Source organism: Manis javanica, chromosome 7 (genome assembly GCF_040802235.1).
Source record: "Manis javanica isolate MJ-LG chromosome 7, MJ_LKY, whole genome shotgun sequence".
Lineage (NCBI taxonomy): Eukaryota > Metazoa > Chordata > Mammalia > Pholidota > Manidae > Manis > Manis javanica.
In genome coordinates, this window is record NC_133162.1 from 19191436 (window position 1) to 19210138 (window position 18703).

Below are 18703 nucleotides of genomic sequence, written 5' to 3' on the forward strand. Positions count from 1 at the left end.
GAAATATTCTAATCTTTGTTCAAGTCTTTTGTGCAGTCACCAACCAGAATGAGCTTAAATAAATCAGCAGTAGTGCACAGTGTCCAAAGGAATTAGCCCTAGGCGCAAATCTGGGCTCAGCCACTTATTAACCATATGATCTTGGGCAAGTTACTTAACTAAACTTCGTTGGCAGGTTTTATGGTCTGAGAACAATGGTTACTGATTACTTAAGTAACTCTATGTAATAAACATATAATGACAAAGATATATTCTTCTTATCGCAACAATTTCAAAGTTTCCTTTCAATTCATATTGTCAAACTTCCTTCTTGCCTGGCTCTGACAGGACTATTCTAGGTATCATAAACCTCCACAAACCTGTAACTAACTGATTCTACTACCTCTAGTTCTACCCAGGGCTACTGCTATAGGCAGTTTCTGAAGGTTAGGAAAAACTGGACACAAAAATAATATAGGAGGCCACTTGAGTAAACCAAAATAACAACAAAATCCACTTCGAAACAGTGAATTCACTCAAGCAGGAATCACTCCTTTAGAAACTGAGACAAAGTAAAAGGACAAGAGAAAAAAAAAAGATCAAAGTATTCAAGTACTCTTAACACCCTTACCTCTAGTTCAGCAAATGATTCGATGATTTTAAACCCAACAGATTTTAAACATCACTGTTGTCTGCAGCATCCATCAATAACCAGAAGTACTAATGAAACATGCCTCATTAAAATAACTATCATTTTTAATTTAATGATTTCACCACCTAGACTATTTTTTAATATAAAGTCTCAACAACTTTACTTAAAGTTTCTCCTTTCCCATGCATTCCAACAAATGAATTCTTCATCATGTGCTGAGACCTCCTGATGGGAAGCAAAATTAAAATTAGGCAACAACAATTCCATTGGGTACTAAGATCCTGTCAAATCCCTCAATGAAGCTGAGTCTGGTTTCTCACTAGCCAGCTGAAAGTTTAGTAAAGAAAACTTGGGGTTGCGCAACTTGATGCCGGCCATTCAGTAGATGGCACTCTTTCCTTTGAGCCCAAATGAAATAAGCACGAGAAACATGCTCCATGACATTCAGGTGGGATTCAAAGCAGGCTTCTCTCTTCAAAGCACTTAACTGATAGTCACAATCCCTCCAGAAATGCATTCATCAAAAGCCGATGGTCCAGCCAGGCACTTTAATGAGCCCAGGGAAGTTCAGATTATAAAACATCAAACATAATATAAAATCACCTAACTCAAGTGATTTCCAAGTAATCAGCTTCTCAGAGCCTTTTATAAGCCAGGCAGATACCCTGTTCTTAGTCAGGCATAAAATGTTCCTTTCCTATTACATTCTGCTATAGAATTGATAGCCTTTCAGTGGCCAGTAACCACATCCTTGTCTATCAAATATTTCATTTGGGTTTTTAATAATAAAGTGTTTAAGGAACTATGATATTGTCATTATCAACATGTACTAAAACCAATGAAAGCTATATTACTTTCAACATTTTTTGGTTGAAAATGGTTTTTGAAATCCACTTAAACACCATAATACAAAATTACTATAGATCTAGTTTCGAAAAAGATGCATTTAAAGTAGTATAGATTTCTGATTCATTAATGGTATGTACTTTAATATTTAATACATAATGGCTCCCAACTATTATGTAATGAGTAAGGTGTCTCATTCTTGTTTCAGAGATCTTCTCTGAAATTTATAAAGCAGACAGTTACGGGATAGATGGAAAGAAATTCCTTTTATTGTAACCTCCAGTTGAAAGCCAAACTTTTCCACATTTGGATAGGAATACCTTAAAAATTTTACCTTTCTCTAGGGGACATAAAATTCAGTTATGTCAATAAAAGTCACAGGAGGAAGGCAAGGTAAGAGGAACACTGTTTTAGTTTTTTTTAAAAAGTTGGGAGTGGGGATAAGGAGTAAGACCAATATATCACCTTCAGTGTCAGTCTCTTTTCCCCCTTCAACTCACCTGTGGCGCTCACCCTATGCACTTAAGCCAATTCACAACTCCACTTGAGCTCTGACCATCACCCTTCCCTAACCACTTCCTTAGATACTGAAAAGGCTGACCTTACAGAATCTTTTTATGTACTAATAAGACAAATGAGATTAGAAGTGACAGTGCAGCTAACAGTTGCTGGTTCCAATTTCTGAAGGATTAAAAGGAGTCTTAAAGAGTCCCTGAGGAGGACTTGATCCCCAAATAACACTACTTTAAACATACCAAGTAAGCCTGATTATTGTCTCCACAAGGATACTGAGTAAACCCATCTTTTTGCTATGGCACTTAGTCATTCCAGGAAGTCAGAAGATGACAGGATGAGAATACTGTATGGAAAAGGAAAAAGGAAATGCTGTCCATGCACAGGATGAGTTGAGCCATTGTGGAAGAATGTCACAGAAACACTGCTGATGGTGGTAAACTACAGGCATACACCAAGTCCCCAAGATACTGAAAAACTCAGCACTTCTCCAACTTGATTGCTTTCTACATTGTTAAAATTCCAGCTCCCCTAGAAAGCAACCAACATCAGACATGGGAACTGAATTAAACAGGTTCCAGAAGTCACACCTGCAATGTCCTTTCCTCTTCCAGCCAAAGAGGTGAGCACTTCTTTGGTGGGGGATGGGGAAGTAATAAACTATAAGAATTTAAAGGGGTATAAGAGCTTGCACAAAGAGTAAAGTAACAATTTCATGTATGTTACTTGAAGTTTTCATCTTGCTTAATCCATTACTTGCCATGATGTCTACTTGCCATATGCACATTGTGACCACTTTTTTTATTGTTTTATTAATATAGATGGTATACTTCTTGAGACACTGGTTTTGAGAATATTATGTTGTTATTACCCTTAAGTTTCTTAAAAACCCCTGCCTGGCTGGCTATGGTTAATTTTTATGCTATGGAAATCATGTATGCCTACGGCAGAAAAAGAGAGTTTCATAACCTAAGGTTCAAACTGTAGCCTTGTTTGAGGACATAGCGATCTTAAATGCTAGTTAATGTACTGCCTATATACCAGTACCCTCAGGCCCAGTTTCCGGCAATTTGAAACAAAGGTTTCAAAGTTCATCTTATATCAGGGACTCTTACCATTTTCAATTATGCTTTAACTAAAGCCAACTTTTAAAAACAAGTAAAATATATGGTGGCAGTGGGAATCAGTCTGACACTAGGTAAAAGCTCAATTTAGATCTAAACTCATTATAAAGATATAACTACATGTCAAAGCCTATGTATCTTTTACAATAACAGTTCAGCTTTGGCACAGTTAAAACTAGTGTATAGATTAAGAAAGAAAGTTTCCTACGAAGGAAATTTATAAGAATGATAAGCCTTTTAATATCAAAGATGGGCTTCACTCACTTGATACCTTTTGGTGACTGTGCTACTACTTTTTGGGTTATACTAGACAACAATGAAAGCCACATTCATTCTTTAAGGTTTCTGGGATACTTCATTAATTGCTCCTCAGTGTAGTAAGTAATGTCCTAGAAACTTGAAAGAGAATATTAATGCAGCTTTTCAAAGATACCCAACAAAAAAAAAGCCTAAGGAAACAAGAAACTCTAATTCTCATTATCTATGTTATCACCTAAGGCCTTAGGGTAAGTTGAACAGTACTTTCTTAGCATTTAAATGTTTCCAACTGTGCAATTAACTTAATTTTGAACTGCGAGACTTGTCCAGATATTTAAAAAATCATTATTAAAATACACATGAGATAAATAGAGTCCACCAACTTTCTGCCTTACACACACTTTCAGTTTAATTTTCATTTAAAGTTGTTCTATGCACATTGTTGTTACTCAAATATTTACTACATGAATGCTGGGTGAATAACTTTTAACTTTGCCTGAAAGGACGAGTATCCTTCAAGTAGTATGGTTACACATTTGTCCATAACTAGTTACTGTGAGAAGAAAAAAAATGAATTAAATTCATTTAATTACTATATAAGAAGAGCAGACTTTTCTTTCAAGCCATAGACAATGACAGACTTCTAACCTGTGTGATTTAAAGAGGATTCTGAATATATACAACCCATTAGAGTAAAAATCTGAGATTGTCTTGGCTTCTGGCCAAGAGAATTTATTTGATCACTGACAGAACTTGAAAGACCTCATAACAATCTCATCTATAAATAATACTGGCATGGACCCCAAGATCAAATGATAAAGCATTAACCTAGAAGGCATGAAAGAAAATATCAGGGCATGAATCTCAAATGACATCACAGTCTACAACTGCTCAATTAATTTCAAATAGGGGGTCTATGTTTAAAAGGAAGAACTGCACTCTTGATTAGACATTTAAAATTTTTTTATGCAAACTCCACATATTTAGTATTTCCAAAGGGATTTGAAATAGCACCAAAAATTACAGTCCCCAAATTAGTGTTTTAGTGTGAGAGATTAGTAACCTGTGTCTTCGGTACAACTTGAGCTTTCTTAATTTGCTATGTACTTGCTTTTAAATATTTTTCCTAACATTACATTTCACTAAATTGTCAACAAAGGACAGACATCTCAGCTTTCTACAATAATAATTCTAAACATTACTTAAAGCATCTCCTAATTTCGGTTTAATTAATTTGCTGACCTATCAACTACACTGATGACTCAGCAACACACAGTTCCTTGAGGAATGGAATAACAAAGTATAACCCACAAGTTACATCTTTTCACTTAAGGCTAATTTTAGGAGGCAACTCAGTTGGAATTTAGAACAAATTTAAGTTAAAATCCATCTCAGGTTGATATGGTTTTGATAATCAGAAGATCAGGCCTATTGATTTACTGCAAACCAGAAACTCTCCAAGGGGCCTTAGTGTCCACTGGGCCAGCTGGAGCCCTACTACATACCTGGCAAGCTTAAAAAAAAAAACAAAAAAAAACACTTTTTAACTCTTTAGCAATCAAAAAGATAACATATTCTAGCCCAAAATCTAACTTCTTAGCCAAACATGTCACATGAATCAAAAGAGAATTCTCTTCCAAATTCAAAAGGTGATTCTAGTTAATGCAAATTAAACACTGACATTCAGATTTAAACATAACCTGTTGGTAGTATTAATACAGGACGGTGTGGCTAAAAACATGCCACATGTACACCTGCAGTCTTGGGGCTACTAAGACCTTCACTGATTTTCAACTATTTCTGCCAGTGTCACACACACAACAGCAGCAGGGCCCACTAGTTCTGTGGACTCACTCTCCAGCCATACTCCAGGTTCAGAACCAGCTTTTGTCACTGAGTAACGGTATGCCTTGGGCCAAATATTTAACTTATGTCTCTGTTTAGTCATTGGGTTGTCGTGAGGATTAAGTCAATTAAATCATATAAAACTCTGTGCTGGCACAGATGGTAGAGCAAATATAATGTTGGTTGTTACAAGTATTTGCTGAGTCTTTATTTGCTGGGCAGGACATAACCACCTTCAAAAAAGTGTCATTTTATGTACTGATGATGCTAGTACATAATGCACTTACTGAGCACCAGACTATTCTAAATACGTACAATTCAGTTAGGCCAGGGTTCTGTTATTATCATTCCCAAACATTGTACAAACTCAATTTGTTCAGAGTTGGGTTTCTATGCTTTTATGTGATTTCTTCCCTTAACAGAAATGCTTCCTAAACCCTGACATGCGTAAGTGCCGCCAGGCACATCTAACCAACTGCTTTGAGATAGAAGAGATTAAACAGCTAACAGCCTACATAGGCTTGGGTATGACAAAAACACTCACACATTATACACCTACTTCAGGAAACCTCACAACCTCAGAAGTTGAGCCCCACCCTGTATCTAGGTTTTAGGACTGGTGTAGGAGGTAGACTGACACTAATCCTATGTCTTCTTAGTTTCAAAAGACATTATGGTTTTACAAAGACAAAATCCACACTTGAAACATCACTGAACAGAATTCACATTCATCCCTATATAACATTACTGAAAAAAAGGGATTAGAAATAGCAAAGCATACAATATAATTTTTCATTGATTTTCAGGGTGTAAAACTTATATTCAGAAAATAAAATCCTTTTATCATGCAAAATAAGTATTTCCCAGTTGTCATATGATCACCTATGTCCTATGTCAAAAGTTGAACAAATATTCCTTGATATCATCATACATGTAAAAAGCTGCAAGATAGTTGGTTATGAGGCATTCACTATCTCAAGAACTTTTAAACTGTTTTTAACATTCAAAATAGATACATCACTTACTTTCTTTAAAAGCAACCATTACCAACATGCCAGCACTTGAGGTCACGCTAGCACATGAGGTCAATTTTAAGAGTTAGCAGACTGAACTCTTTGGAAAGATCAAGGGTTAATGGTAGCAAAAGTGGGCATTTTTTTCTGGATACCCCTCTGCAAACTTAATCTGCTCGTTTTAAGCAAAGGAAGAAGAGATACAGGTAAATTATAATGTAATTGAAATTTAGATATAAAAACTTCATATGTAAACTCCAACAGTAATTTAACCCTATACATGTCAGTCCTGTACCTTAATTACACAATGTTTTAATAGTCAAGCATCTTAATTTAAAAAAGACGAATTATGCTGTAGTCTTGTTTTACTCTTTAACAACACCCTCATTAAAAGTCTTCTAAAGGCAAAATTAGGATGTACTCGGCATGATGCAGACGCACTCCAAGAAAAGCAACCATTTCAAACTGCTAAATATAAAATGTCGTATAATTTAACACAAACGTGCACACACGTTTCTGTAGCTGGTTCCAACCTCCAGAATCTTATCAACTCCACCTAATTTGCGTATCATTTCCACGCAAAACCTCTTAATTGAGTTAAATTCTTTTTCTCTCCACACCACGTCTAGTAGGTCAAATGCAACAGCACATGTGCCAAGGAAATCAGTGGTTTTACTACACTTCCATTTTAAACGGGCACCTACTTGGAATTAAATCTCTGCAACAAAAAAAGTTCACCTGAGGCCATTCTTGCCATTTTAATAGAGGCCTAGCTTATTCTACCGGTCTCTATGGTCTTGCCTCAACTTTAACAGCATACCTCCAAAGAGGCTGACGTGCCCCAAACACCAGCAAAGAAAACCTGGTGCCAACTCTGCTTGTCACCCCGGGCAGGAAACGCAATCTCTAACGTATATGCGTTTGTAGGGGTGGGGGGGGTGTCGGTGTTGGGAGGATAGGGTCGCGGATTACAGGAAAAGGGTGGACGAACCCTTTCAAGTAATAACAGAAGTTCTTCTAAATGAGGAAAACAAAACAAACCAACACTTCCTCCCTTACCTCCACCTTTTCCAAGCGCGGGAACCTCCCACTCTCCTGGAGCGCACCTTCAACCTTCAGGTCCCCGGGCCACCGAAGCTTCACCTAACTCTTGATTTTTAAAACTACCTCCCTCCTGGGGAAGCCAGAGGACGCCCGAGAGGGTCGGATCCAGTCCGAAGCGCCCCGAGACCCGCCCCGCAGGTCCACTCCCCTCAGACCGGCCCAGGGATCGAATTGCGGCCCCTCGCGGGGAGAGTTCACCTGAGGCCGTAGGGGCGGCCAATAGGAAGTCCCCTCGGCCGCGCTGACGGCCGCGCGACCCCGGGAAGAGCCCCCGCAGCCCAGCCCGTCGTCCCCGCTGGGAGGAGGGGCGGGACCAGGGCGACTTCTCTCCGCTCGGGATTACCTCGCCGCGCGCAACCGGCTTTGTGCTTCTCCCTCCTCCTCAGCGGCCGCCGGGTTGCAGCCGCCGCTGGACCCGCCGCAGCCGCCTCTTAAGCGCCCCACCGCTCGAGAGAGGAGGGGGCGTGAGGCGGGAGGGACCCGGGCGCCGAGCCCTGTGCAGCAGGAAGCGGCGGCACCTGGAACGCAATGCCTCTAGATCTCGTTGCTCTTTAAAATATAATTTAAACCCCTTTCTTCCCCTCCCCACCCCCGGCTCTGCCGACCGTTACCGGCGAGCGGCTGACGCTCTGGCGGGACTGGCGGAGAATCCCCTGAGCGTCCCCTGGTCCCGCCCCGAAATGCCCTCGACTCCGCCCCCTAAGGCCCTCCCCTGCAGACCCTAGCGCCCCTGGTCCCGCCCCTTAGAGCCCCGAGCATCCTGACCCCGCCCCTAGCAGTCACAGGAAGCTCCTGGCCCCGCCTCCATTAAGCCCCGCCTCTCGCGGCCCCTCGCGCCTCTGGGAGAGTCTTGGCTCCGCCCCGACAGCCCCTTCATCGCCGGCAATGGCCGAGTCTGCGGATCTGCGGCCCCATGGGCCTTGTGGCCGGGCCTCTGGGAAGGTCTGGCGCTGGGCGGCTGCCTGGCACCTCTTCATCGTCTTCCTCCAGCAATGCAGCTCTGATCTGCGGCGTCCCCTGAAGGCTGAAGGGGGAAACGACCCCGACGGAAACTGGACTAGGAAGGGGAGAAAGGGAGCCTCGGAAATCCCGCTCGCCCTAACCTGGGCGAGCCCGTCTCCTCTCATGCGTGCTCCGTCGCCTCTGGTCAGCCTGCCGCTCCTACCCCGGCTGCTGGGTCTTCAGGGGGAGCCACTGCTGAGAATCAACCTCCGCACGCCCCCCATAGGAGGGGCCTGGATTTTCTTCTCTGCACTCTTGCCTGTTGGGGCGCCTCTTCCCTCTGCTCACCTCCACGGAGGCGCAGGGGAGGGGCCCTCTCAATCGTCCGCTGGGACCCGTTGAGGGTCTCCACCCCCACTTTGGCCCCTGGCCTTATGAGAGCTGACTTCTTGGAATTGAAAAGTGGAGGTATCACTTGCCTTCAAAATGAATCCAGGGGCAGGTAAACTTTGCAACACGCAATTGCGGGAAAGTGGATGCATCCACAGGTGATACCGGTCCTCCCACCCGCGCCACCCAGACACGTTTCTCACCCCAACCTATTCTCGGAATAGACCTCCCAGCATTGCACACCTTTCTCTGCCACCCACGGCTTGCACATCCCTCCCCCACATGTGTCCTCCACCGGCACGAATCCACTCACAAGCAAACCCTTCCGAGCGCCATTCTGGTTATTCATGGTCCCTTGAGTCAACCCCACCCTAACAAATAGAGCAAACTTCATTCCCCACCCTTATCTCCCTTCGTTTCCAAAGCACTGGCGACAGTCCACTTCATTTCCTTCCTCCTCTGCACTCTTCTCTTCCCCCTCAAATACTTCACGCCATCCCCCTCATCCTCCTCCCCTCCCTCTTCCCTAAAAATGTGCTAATTAAAATGTAGTTTCCTCTTCCCACATAGGAAGTGTGGAAAGTGAATCTTGTCTTTGCATAAACTGTGATTTATTTATCTTTATTTTCTCTCTCCACCGAACTAAAGCTACAGAAAATTTAAGCCTACCACCATCTCCCATTTGCTCAAAATCCAACCATGCCTGTGATTTTTAAATACCCCTAAGGATAGTGGGGAAAGCTTCCCGGCTTTGGGGAGAAAATATTTGGAAAATGCTCAGCCTGTCATTTTATTAGACATTTAAAAATATCTGCAGTGTTTGAGAGAGAGATTGGGAGTGGTTGGATGTTTCCTTGCATTTAAAAATCCAAAAATGAAAAGCTTTTCATGAATCAAGGTTAGTCTTTTTATGAAGAGCAGAAAAAAAAAGTACGTTAAGGGCACATATCAAACAATAGTCTCCACTATTCAGAGCATTTGCTAGTCACAAATCTAGACTTCTCCCCCCAACCCCCAAACCCAGGGAGACAAATTGACAATCCATTTTAAGCATGTCTGATGAGCAATCTTTTCCATGATCATTCGCTTTCCCACAGTCTCTGGACAAAATGGATAAAAACCTGCTTACCCGCTGAGGAACCAAGGCTTTCTTGTGTGCACGGTAGCAGACGTGTGTGTCTTCTGTAGGTGTGGATTCTGCAGTGCTGCACAGAAACCCACTGCAGCCTCAGACCGGCGGCGGCGGCGGCGGCGGCGGCGGCGGCGGCAGCTTCTCCCAGTGCTGAGTAGTAGTGTGTGCCTTAGTAGAGACTCCACAGTTACCGTGAGGCGCTTGCTTATAAGAGAGGAGGCGGAATCTTTCTTAAAGGAATGAGTTTTGTTTTCCTCTTCCTCTTGCTTCATGAGCAGCAGAAGGGGTGGAAGCAGGGAGTTTTTTTGGACTGAGTTAAAGCAGTACAGCTGTGGGAGGTCAAGGTTAAAATTAACTGGGTGATGGAGGGACCGATTTAGTGTGAGTCAATGAAATGCTAGAAGCATTAAAGAGCCCTGCTAACTTCAGACCTTGGGGTTCGTAGCAAAAATGAGCGATGTGACTTTAATATTTGGGGCTAATATTTAATTTCCGATCATTGCACTAAAATGTTAACTATGTAAATGGAGGTTATTGGTATTTAAAACAATATGAAAAAGAATAATATAAAACTATATAAACGAAGGGTATTAGTATTTAAAACAAGAATATGAAAAAGAGTAATAAAATAAAACTCTTTTACATGACTAGGAGCAATAGAGTTAAGTCTTACTACATTTATAAGCATACCTGGAATTTCAGTGAACATCCGTATTAGAAAATATATTACTGATAGGTTTCAATGTGTACTCATGTTATAAAAAATAACAATATTTAGTTACAGGAAAATAAAAAATATATCTAAAATAATTTCTGAAATAACAGTGGAGTACATGCAGTTTCAGTGGCAATTCAAAGATCAACAAAATTAAGAAACTTGTAAGTAGATTAACTTCCTTTAAATCTACTATGCAGACTATTAACACATGATGTGCCCATACCTGAGGAACCTGGGAATCTGAATTACACTTTTAATTTTACTTTTAATAGTATTCCTGGCTTTAAGCACTGACCATCTGTGATTTTTGTTGTTGTTATTCATTGGTAAATGAACAGGTGTGGCCTCAAAACATGAACAGAGAAAAATATGGAAAGTATTCTGCAGTTGATTTTCTTTGCACAGCCTTTATTAACTACTTTTGTGATATTGAGCTAGTAAGTAACAGTATTTGGTGCTTAGTTCTCTATTTTGTAAAATGAGGATGTTAGGTTGAAATTCTCCTTTAGCATTCCAAAATACTATGATTTTATGATACTTATATGTTTATATTTTTTATGTAATTCAAGTGTGACTCACTCTAAATTATTTTTCCTAAAAACTTGGATTAAAAATAAATCTTTAAGTATATAGCCTGAGTTTATTTACCTCTAGTTGATGATTATTTTGCAAATCAAGTAATCACTTTTTTGAAGTGAATAAACTTGATTTTATCTGACTTACAAATTTATACCCAACTCTGACCAATTTTCCTAAAGCAGGATCCTACTATATTACTAAGGACACCAAGGGACTGGAGTACACTATGTATGTTTCATCATAACAAAAACATATTTAAAAACTGGAGCATCATCAGATGATAGAGTTGGAACAGAGTTTAGCACTCACTCACTCCAACCCTGTAATTTTTTAAGTGGAGGAAATGAAACCCAGAGAAGCAAAATGGGGACAGAGGAAGAGAGCTGGAGTTTACTGAGTCCACCCTTCACAAACACTAAAGGCAAATAAACAACATGTGTGGACATACACATTGTTTCACATGCCCATCCTGGGGGCTGAGCAGGAACTGTCACAACAAAATAGAGGTAGTTTGACTCAATGACTCTACTTGTGTATATGTAGTATAAACTGAAGAAATATATCAAACAAGTACTCACAATGTGTGTAACTATTAGCACAGATTTTGCCTTCAGGTTTGGGAGAGTTTTTGCTAGGAAGTAAAGAAATTCGTCCAGGGAATTGTTAAAAAAAAAAACACAAAAAAACCCAGCTGTTCTCCAGGGAAATGACCCTTCCTTACCTTCCACCCAAATGACAGGGCCATCAACTCTGTCAGTGTTTTCCCCACACTCGTTGGTGTCTCTCTTCCCTTTTGACTACATCCTCAAGCATGCCTGCCAAGAAGAAAAGATCATTTTGGAGCCAGGCAGGGGAAAATACTGTAGAGACTTAATTCTTGCCTTCAGAAATACTTTTTGGAAGATGCTTTTTGGACTAGATACTAACATTTCCCCTTAAATCCTGATCTAGTTTTCCTGATAAGGAACCTGGCACTAACCTAAGCTCACTCTCCCTAGTTTCAAGGGGACATTACAGTCAAAGTCTGTGCTATATCAGATGACACAGCAGACTTGTTGATTTGTGTACCTTGGTGGACAATTTACCACCTTGATTTTTTCAAAAATGTTCCCTACAGGGAGAGAATTGAAGGAAATTAGTTGCACAGTTGATTCATCTGTTTTTGTTTATCTTGCTCTTCTGCAAAGAAAGTATTTCATTTCATCTACTAGTTGCTAACGGACAATGAATAAAATGATTACCTGCATAATGCAAAGCAACTCCCCCAAATTAAATGCTTTTCTTTGTATCTTCCCCAAAGTGCTGAACACAGTCTCTTATATAAAGGCACTTAATAGATACTTTTAAAAATGAATACACAAATTAATGCATGAATAGCCCCCAAAATATCCCGAAAATGATTACAAAGTGTTTTTGTTTGTTTGTAATTTGCATCGTCTAAAACAACTGACTCCATTCTCTAACCTCCCTTTTCTAACACAGTCTTGATCTAAGGGAAACAATCTCTTCTCTGTAGAGCTCTTTAGGCATCCATGATTTGTATTCTCCAATTAAATTGTAGCCAAAAATCTCCACATGAACTCTGGGTAGATCAATCAGTAGCCAGGACACTTTCTGCCAAGAAAACACATGCTAATGTTTCAAAATTCCAGTGCTCTAGTACTAGCTGTGACACCAACTGGTTATGTGACCTCAAACAAGTTTCTTGACATACTTGTGCCTCAGTTTAGACACCTTTTAAGTGGATTATAATGTCTACTGTACATACTTCATAGGGTTGTTGTGAAGTTCAAAGATAACAAATGTAAAAAATGCTTTGAACTTTACAAAGCTTCGTATAAATATAAGGTATTATTACCGGCACATATATTTAAAATAAATTATCTAGTTTAAGGGACTTTACCCTAAACAACCTGTTTTCCAACTTATTATTGCAGAGAACAAACAGGTTTATCTGTCACCCTGTGTGTATGCACACATACACAGACACACAGACACACACACACACACACACACACACACACACACACACACACCCTACTGCTCTCAATTTAACAAATTCTCAACCTTGATTTTCCTCTGGATCAGGAAATGTGGGTCTGCAAATGAATACAAAGAGCCAAGAATTTATATAGGGAGCCCCCCTTCGTCCCTTCTCTACAGTGTACCTTTTTGAAGCTCTCAGAAGGAAAAGTAACCCAGTGAAGCAAAAGAGCCTTTTTATACTACATAATGTCAGGTACTTAATCAGTGGGGTTAGATGAGCCATTCATTTGAAACTTGGCCATGATACATACATCTTGATCCCCCTTTTATGCCAAGCCTGTCTAGAAAGTACTTGGGGAACAGAGCAGGAAGTGCTGACATGGAACTCATGCTAATGAGTTCTCCATCCCCAAGGAGACATAATCAGGACAATACTCAAGGATTCATCAACAGATTTTATTAGTACTATGTGACCTATATGATTTATTTTAAAGGAGTTACTTCAGCTATATACCTGACATGGCCTCATACCACTGTTTAAGTAATCTGGTCTGATACATTTCTGTCACATTCATGAAATAGCACAGTCCTCCTTTTTTTTTAAGGTAGTTATCTTCATTTATTAATTTTCCATTTGATGGGTCTTTTAAAATCATCATAGCTACACAAATAACTAATAAACAACTGCTAGTAAGAAGATACTCAGACTGAGAGGCCCACTCATAGGTATGACATAAAACTCATACAAAATCAATTTAAGAATTACCAATTTCTGTGTGGAAAAACTGTAAAATGAATACAAAGTATGCAATTATTATGTGAAACCAAAACTATGTCAGTTTACTTACAGATCTTTTTCATGTTCACATGCCTTAAGATTTCAGCAGCTAATTTTTACTAGATATGTCTGAAGTACATGGTCTTAAAACCAGGTGTTTGAATCCTTATGGCATTATTTCTAGAATGTGATCAGGAGCTGCCTGCATCAGAAAAACTTGGGAGGAGGAGTGTTCCTGAAATGCCGATTCCTGGCCTTATCCTTGAATTAGAATCTTCTAAAGTGTACTCTGGGTTTTTTTAAAGCACTCCAAGTGATTCTCATATACACCAAAATTTGGACACTGCTATCTTACAGAAAAAATTAAATGTGTACAGAATCTCAGAGACACAGTGAAGAAAATGCAGGTGGGCCCTTTTTCATTATGTGAAAGGTATCAGAGAAGTAATATTATAATATGTATAATATTTCAATACATATATATATATTAACCCTGGCTCCACCATCTCTATAGCATAAACTTGGACAAGATACTAATCTCTCTTGAGTCCTAGTATCCTCATCTGTGAGATAATACTTTTTTCACTGTGTTGTGAGCTTTAAATGGGGAGAGCTTCTACTCTAATGCCTGACACATAATAGAACTTAAGTATACGTTCATTCCCTCACTCCTCATTCAAAAAGGAGTTTACAGGTGCATTCTTCTTGCCCAGTGTCCTTAATATGCTTGGTAGAGGAATATGAACTAGTAGTTCAATAATCAGTATTCTGTGTTCTCATAGTTTGCCAGCACTAAATGCTTTGTATGTATTATTTCATTTTATACCTACAATAATCCTTAAAGGTAGGGGCTATTATTTTTATGTTACAGATGAAGGAACTGAAGTTTAGAGGATAAGTAACTCACCCAGGATCTCAGAGCAAAGCATTCACAGGGCTGGGATTCAAACCCGGGCTTTCCAACTCTAGAGAGGAACTGCTCATTATGTCATATTTTTGTATATTCTCTATGTGCTTAGATTCCAACATATGAACCAGTCTCTTGGAAGGAATAAGCAACTGCTAAAATGGAGTTTATCAACATGCCAGAAATACAGACAAATGAATACCATCATGTACCTATTCTAGAAGCCTTTGCCTATAAAAGAACACCTAATGACGTTCCAAGTATTTTTTTAATGAATGGAAGGCAAAGATTTCATAGGCAAACTGTTTAAGCAACTGACATAACTAAACCCAAGCTTAAAATCGCAAGCCAAATTGGTCTGATTTTCCAAATCAACTTATGCTCTGACATAATGCAAGTCACTGAATTTCAGAGTTACAAATCATCACATCATTTGCAACAAATAGTTCTTGAGCACTGTAAACTATGCACTGGTCTGGCATTGGGATGATTAAAAAAAAAACAAAAACCTAAGACATAGCTTATGTCCTAAAAATCTAGTTGGGAAATAAAACAAAAATGTATGAAGCAACTAGATTGCAAAATCACCCCATATGAGATAATAAATATAAAACTCCTAGCAAATGCTAAGTATTTGATAAATAGCTGCCTATTATCAATAATATTACTTTTTATTTTAATAATTATGAAGACATAGGTATTACAGTTTTACTGATAATAACAAGAGGAAATAATCACTGTTACAGTTACCAAAGGCATGTTGCTCAGGCACATGCTTACAGTAAATGTGTGACCTAGGGCTCTTCACTGAACAGACTAGGAAAGTATGAAATGTGTTGATAGAACAGTAACTAAGTCTGTTTGCTTGGAATAAAGAATTTGTATTGGGCAAAGTTAGAATTTATGTAGCACCCCCCAACCCTGGACCCTGAAAATCCAGACTTCATTTACTAATTGCCTGTCTAAGTAGCTCTACCTCCTGTTACTTTCTATTAATTCACTCATTTTTATTCATTGGGACAATAGTTTTTATTGAACTCCTACTATGTGCCAACCACTGTTCTGGGTGCTAGGGATAGAGCAGTGAATACAATAGACAAAACCCTTATGCTCATGAAACTTTTATTGTACTGGGGAAGCCCAGATATTAGTTGGTAAATAAGGTTATCTTCAGGTGCTAAGAGCTATGAAGGAAATAAAATGGACCACTGACAATGACTTGGGGGTGTTAGTGGACAGGGTGCTACTTTAGGTAGGACGGATGAAGAAGGCTTCTTTGAGGAGGTAATATTCAAGCTGAAACCCAAATAATCTGAAGTTGTCAGCTGGAAATAAAAGCAAGTACAAAGGTCCTGAGGCAGGAAAAAGCATGGATGTCTGAGGTACTGAGAAGGGCATGGTGGTTGAGCACTGTGAGCAAGGGACAGAGAGGCCCCAGATTTGACCTGAGAGCTGGGTGGGGGTTAGATCAGGTAGGTCTCGTAGGTCAGGGCAAGAGCCTGACCTTTGGGAGGTTTTGAACAAAGGAGGAATGGGGTCTCATTTACATTTCTGAAATTTCACTCTGACTGCTATGTGGAGAATAGGTGCTAGAAAGGTGATTAGAGAGACAGGGAGGCCAGTTAGGAAGCCATTGAAATCCACACTGAGGAACTGGGATCTTCTTGTAGGGTGGCTCTGAAGATGAGGAGAAGTGATCGAAACTGGGGAGTATTTTGGAGGTAGAGTTGACATGACTTGCTGATAGAATGCACATGGGGGTTAAGGAAAAGGAGAAAAGACAGGAATCCACCCAGAATGATCTCCAGGCCTTTGGCCTGAGCATGTGGGTGAATGGAGACACCATTATCTGAGAAGGAAAAGACTTGAGAATTAGCATGACAGGTAAAAGTGAACAGTTCTGTTTGGTCACGTTTGGCTTGAGATTACCCTCCAGTTTTTCTTCAGAGTACTTACTCCACTCTGTAATTATCTTGTTCATTTATTTTTTTGTACTTGTTCATCATTAATTTCCTCCCCATAAGAACCTTCAAAAGAGCAAGAATCTTGTTTATCTTGTTCATCATTGTATCCCTGGAGTCTAGAACACTGGCTGGCACGAAGTATATGCTCAGTAAATATTGGGATTTGTTGTGTTGGCTTTGATGAGTTTCACCACACATCAGAACCACCTGGGCAGCTTACTAAAAGGTTAGAATCAACCTCCATCCTGACCGTCCCCACCATGACTGCTTTAGTAGACTTGGGGTAGCACCCAGGAAAGATCATATTTAAATTGCACTACAGATGGGCAGTGATCTAGTCTAAACCAGTGATTTAGATAGATTACTGCTTATTCAAATATTGACCTTAGAAACCACATTTCAGCATCATCCCAAAAGACTATGAAGTATGGCTTCAGAAACTCAATGGTATTCTTAAATACAGTCAAATCATATAAAGTTTTGATGTAAAGGCTTTTGAGAGAAAAGCATTGAAAGATTCCGGGGGGACCTCCTCTCATTTGACTCATATGGTATCATTGGAGGCCAGGAAGGGATCACCTAGAAATGTGACAAAAGATGGATGTCTAAGTGCTGGGACGTCCTCCTCTTGTACCACATCTCCAGTGGGTGTGTCTCACCCCTATTTACAGGTGTGTGAAATTCTTTTACTTGGTGATAATAGGAAATATTTTTGTTTTGCACATCTATTCCTTTCTCCAGTAAGAGTGCTTCAGTATCCCTCTGTGGAACCTTTTTTTTACCCCATTGCTGCAGTTTTGGCACCCTGACCTCCCCGGAGCAAGGGGTTGGCCCCAGGTTGGACCAACCAGATGTTCTCTCCCCAGCATTTGAATATTGAGAAGAGGGACACAAAGACTTAAGAAAAATTAGAGTTCATTTTGAGGGAGGTTCCTAAAGATAATGTGATTAGATACTGCTGCAAAAATCTCACAGAAATGATTTGACTCCTGCCCTTTCTGAGACCTGATTCTTCAGCTTTTCCTTCAATTCTATGAACCATGAGCCTTATTCTTTAAATACATTTAATTAGATGGTCTCAGTTGCTTGCAGTGTAATCTGTGACACTGTGATTACACAGCTTGCAATCTGTTATTAGAGGTAAAGTTTTGAAAACAAATCCTTCCTGGGAGCAGTAATACATGACCTAAGTTTTCCCTGGAGTGTAAATGTCTTTTGATAGCAGAGCCTGAACAACACACTTCATCAGGCAGAGGAGAATGGAAGAGCTCATGGCTTGACATCAGTTTTAACACTGAGGTAGAAGGAAAAAGATGGATGGGACATGGCACATAAATGTCACTTCATGAATTGGCTTGAGTTCACGTGAGATAAATACCTTGCTGGGAACTCTGAAAACTTTTGTTTCATAGTTCTATTCAGCCCTCTCAGGTCCTGAATTTGTATCTTCAGACCAAACTTTCAGAGTATGCCTTTCCAAAGCAGGGCATAGTTACTAGGACACATAAACCTAAGACATCAATTTATGAACATGACAACTCATAATATTAAATTTAGTTCTCATTTCCTCCTGTGGCCCCTAAGGGGAAGGAAAGAACATCCTGTCCTTTTAATCATTTGGGTTAAATCCTAGTCATTTGTTGACCTCTCCCCTCCCCCCATTTAAAAAAAGACCTATAACTCTTGAAGACTCTAAGAAATTAGTGATTTAACTCATGTCTTATAAGCAATATTTTTTGAAGAAAACAAGTTTCTCACAACCTCATTTGTAGTGGTTACTGAAATTAAGTCACAACAGGTAGGATGCCAAACAAAGCCAACAGTATGCTGAGCGTGAACCACGCCCAGGGAGAGATATGGAGCATGTTATAGTTTTGCAGGAGTAATAAAAATGATATCTAATCACTTGCAGATTATATGTGGTATAAATGGAGATCAAATGTAAAAAGCAGTCAATTTTTAAATTTTTTTGT

The 18703-nt window shown here is 39.9% G+C and overlaps 1 protein-coding gene across 10 annotated transcripts in view; it reads right to left on the bottom strand.

Moving 5' to 3' along the window:
- The window catches only part of ADD3 (adducin 3), a 164276-nt gene extending 153878 nt beyond the window's left edge, over positions 1-10398 (bottom strand). For 2 of the 10 annotated variants that reach the window (XM_017677474.3, XM_017677482.3), the window contains exon 1: positions 7678-7921. Coding sequence is in view for 2 of the 10 variants with exons in the window: in XM_017677508.3 (XP_017532997.2) it covers positions 9796-10070 (275 nt within the window). In the remaining 8 variants the exon portion in view is untranslated. The other 8 variants (XM_017677508.3, XM_037001288.2, XM_017677489.3 and 5 more) reach the window with 8 other exon arrangements.
- Positions 10399-18703: the final 8305 nt, after the last annotated feature.